The sequence below is a fragment of the Nicotiana attenuata genome, unplaced genomic scaffold (genome assembly GCF_001879085.1).
Source record: "Nicotiana attenuata strain UT unplaced genomic scaffold, NIATTr2, whole genome shotgun sequence".
In the NCBI taxonomy this organism is placed as follows: domain Eukaryota; kingdom Viridiplantae; phylum Streptophyta; class Magnoliopsida; order Solanales; family Solanaceae; genus Nicotiana; species Nicotiana attenuata.
In genome coordinates, this window is record NW_017670764.1 from 168,299 (window position 1) to 171,935 (window position 3,637).

The 3,637-nt window shown below is 42.0% G+C and overlaps 1 protein-coding gene across 1 annotated transcript; it reads left to right on the plus strand.

Annotated features, from left to right (window-relative positions):
- Nucleotides 1-2,251: 2,251 nt before the first annotated feature.
- LOC109243104 lies at nucleotides 2,252-3,612 on the plus strand. Its single transcript, XM_019409996.1, has 3 exons — nucleotides 2,252-2,730; nucleotides 2,875-3,109; nucleotides 3,169-3,612. Exons 1-3 carry the CDS (start codon nucleotides 2,252-2,254, stop codon nucleotides 3,610-3,612), a joined length of 1,158 nt encoding a protein of 385 aa, XP_019265541.1.
- The last annotated feature ends 25 nt before the right edge of the window (nucleotides 3,613-3,637 follow it).

A 3,637-nucleotide genomic window follows, 5' to 3' on the forward strand; every position in this document is an offset into this window, starting at 1 on the left:
AGACACCATTAGAGTTTTTCATTCTTCTTCCTATTATCATTATTTTGTTAATTATGAATTATTTTAGGGCTTTATCTTGTTTTACCATGAGTAGCTAAACATTTAATCTAGGGTTGATGGAACCAATTTTTGGATGAAGTCTTGATTACGTTTTGATATAATTAAGCCGTTTCTTATTCTATAATTGTTCAACTATGTGTTGTTGTGTGATTAATTGAAAGGGCCCTTGATTAATCGTGTCTAGTTACCTTGTGTTGCTTGAGAAAGAACACTAGGTTAGATTGTTGTTGAACAATACCACTTTTGGGTAACTTAAGAGATTAATTACTTGAATTTAAAAGCAGGGCTAGAGATAACAAAGCTTTGGTGGAATAATTTTGAGTTGCATAATTTGTTAACTAGAGTAGTTCGAGAGAATGCTCTTAGTAAATTATCGTAATTGATCGAGAGATAATTGCGGTAACCTAGAACTCATATTTCTTATAGAGTATTACGGCAAAATTATAGCTAACGTGTCAGGAATTAATCCGAAAATTGGGGAAATCAATAACTCTAGACCATTCTACCATTGAAGTTAACTCTATTCTTGATTATTGCTAGTTTTATTATTGTTTTTCATTAGTTCACTAAATTTTACTCATTATCCATTAAAAATCTTGCATCCGGGGATTGTTTGAGCTATTCATTAGCAATGTTAAAAGTTATAGTAAATAGGTTAGTTCCCTGTGAGATTCGACTCTATATTTGCAGCGACCGCTTAGTCCTTTTTATAAGGCGTAGTTGGGCATGATCAAATTTTGGCGCCGTTGCCAGGGAACTAACGGTGTTATTTATTGCAACTTTGAAGAATTGCTAAGATTATTAGTCTTGATAAAATTTCTGTGGTGTAAAATATTTCCATTGAAATTCTCACGGTTGAACTCTTCTGTAACTCAGGTGCGTGCCTAGAAGCTCTTCGAGAACTAGTGAACTCTTTGAAGGGCTCTCAGATCCCGAGAAAGCATTCCGGACATTGAACCGGGCTAATAAGAAGAGCAAACAGCTGAAAAAATCAAACAAATCGAAATTGAAATGGATGACGTAAACAACGTCAACGGGAACAACAAGAATGATCGAGATGACCCAAACGTCAGAGTGGTAGCACCTCTTGTGCCAGAAGCTGCTCTTTATGATTGGGCGCAACCAACTACTGATAACCTGGCCACGGCAATTGCGGTTCCGCCCATACAAGCGGAGACATTCCAGATTACCAACAACATGCTGCACCTATTGTAGAATAAAAGGCTGTTCTTCGGGTCATACATCGAAGATCCACAACAACATCTAAAGAACTTCCTATCAATACCTGTCACTCAAAGACAACCAAATGTTACCCCTGAGGCAATCAAATTATTATTGTTCCCATTCTCAGTAACTGGGGAGGCTCAAACTTGGCTGAATTCGCTCCCAATAAACTCCATTGCTACTTGGGAGGAACTAGTCAAGCAGTTCTTAAACAAGTTTTATCCACCCAACAAAACTGCGAGGCAGATTGATGAGATATTGCAATTCAAGCAAAAACCGACTGAGACTTTGCAAGAGACCTGGGAGAGGTTTAAGGGCATGTTGGTGAAGTGCCCTCACCATGGCATTCCGGATCAGATGCTGGGACAGAGATTCTATATGGGTTTGGCTGAGAGTCTGAAGGCCAATGTAGATGCTTCAGCCGGGGGTGCATTCTTGAGCAAAACTTTCACAGAGTGCAAGATTCTTGTTGACAAGATGTCTCAAAATTCAGGCTGGATGACGAGAGACACAATACTCACTCCAACAGTGCATTCTGTTGCTCTTGACCCAAACAACACACATGCAGAAAACATAGCCACTCTTATGACCCAGGTGAGCTTGTTGATAAAGAAAATCGATGAGATGGGTACGAAACAGGTGCACATTGTGGATACCACAAATGGAGGTTTGTGCACTCCTTGCATAAACCAGTCATATGTGTGCTCGTGGAGTGGAGAGAATGACAACCAGGGACACAGCAGACATGAATTATGTCAATAATTTTGGAGGTCAGAGGCAAGGTGGGCAGCAATGGGGACCAACAACAAACCAGTAGTACAGACCGAACCAGCCACAACACAACCCCAATCCAGGAGGAGCAAGACCACAAGGCCAAGTCATACCTTACCAAAGGCAACATGGCTATAATCAGCAACACCAACAACAGTTGACCTACCAACCACCTCAACAGCAGTAGGATAGTAACATGATCGAAATCAGGGGTATGCTTCAACAACTCATTGGGATAAATGGAAAGATGCAAGAGAAGTTAGCTGCACATGACTCAGCAATCAAAGGCATTGAAACTCAATTGGGACAGCTATCTATGGCCTTAAACAATCGCCCACAAGGAACATTGCCTGCAGATACAAACGTTAATCCAAAGGAGCAGAACCCGAATCATCTCATGGCAGTGAGTCTTAGAAATGGGAGAGATTTAGACAGGGAGCAAGAAGTTGCTCAATCCAAGAGAGAGACAATGCCAACCACTCCAGCTGCCCTAGTTACATTAGAGACTGATGAGTTGGCAGAGCTCACCGAGGTTGTAATCGAGCAAGCACGGGTTGACAAGGGGAAGGAGAAGGAAGGTGAACAACTCCCAGAACAGGTAGTAGAAAAAGCTTCCAGCAAAGAAAAGACGCAAAGCAGTGGGCAGAGGTTGATTCCTACACCATTCCCTCAGAGGTTGGCAAAGCAAAAGAAAGATGATCAATACAGGAAGTTCATGGAAATGCTCAGACAAATTCAATTGAATATTCCACTGATGGATGCTTTGAGGGAAATGCCAGGGTATGCAAAAATGATGAAGGACCTGACGCAGACCTGCAGCGCGGTAGTGACAAGACCTATGGCTCAAAAGGTTTCTGATACACGTAGTTTCACTATCCCATGCATCATTGGAAGTTATGTTTTTGCTAAAGCATTGTGTGATTTGGGAGCCAGCATAAACTTGATGCCCTTGGCAATCTATACAAAACTGGGCATTGACAGAGCTAGATCGGCCTCAATGTTGCTGCAACTGGCTGATCGCACAGTGAAAAGACCGACTGGAATTCTTGATGATGTGCTGTTCAAGTAGGGAAATTTGTATTCCCTGCCGACTTCGTCATTCTTGACTGTCAGGTGGATAAAGGGATACCAATCATTCTGGGCAGGCTGTTTTTAGCCACTGGGAGAGCGTTAATTGATTGTGAGACCGGGAAATTGAAAATGAAGTTGAACAATGAAGAAATCATATTCAATGTTCAACAATCTATGAGGAGACCCAGCGAATTTGCAAATTGCTCACTAGTGGAGGCTGTAGATGTGATACTACAAGAGGAGGATGAGACTATTAATGTCAGGGATCCGTTAGAAGCTTACTTGATGAATCTGGAACATGTGGATGGTGAGGAGTTAGCAGAGTGGGTCATGGCTCTAGAAGGTCAAGGGTTCTGGGCAAGGGAACCCCAGTTCGAGCCCCTAGACTTAGAAGAAAGAACAACCCCACCTGCGAAACCATTGATAGAGGAGCCACCACATATGGACCTGAAACCGCTTCCAGCTCACCTCAAGTACGCTTTCTAAGGGCCTAATTCTACTTTGTCCTGTT

Bases quoted from the DNA above. Each gene is read 5' to 3' on its own strand.
- LOC109243104 (XM_019409996.1), top strand. From the start codon at position 2,252: ATGATCGAAATCAGGGGTATGCTTCAACAACTCATTGGGATAAATGGA. The intron at 2,731-2,874 runs GTTGGCAAAGCA...GCAGACCTGCAG, and splicing joins CCTACACCATTCCCTCAGAG to CGCGGTAGTGACAAGACCTA. The intron at 3,110-3,168 runs GTGCTGTTCAAG...CTTGACTGTCAG, and splicing joins CGACTGGAATTCTTGATGAT to GTGGATAAAGGGATACCAAT.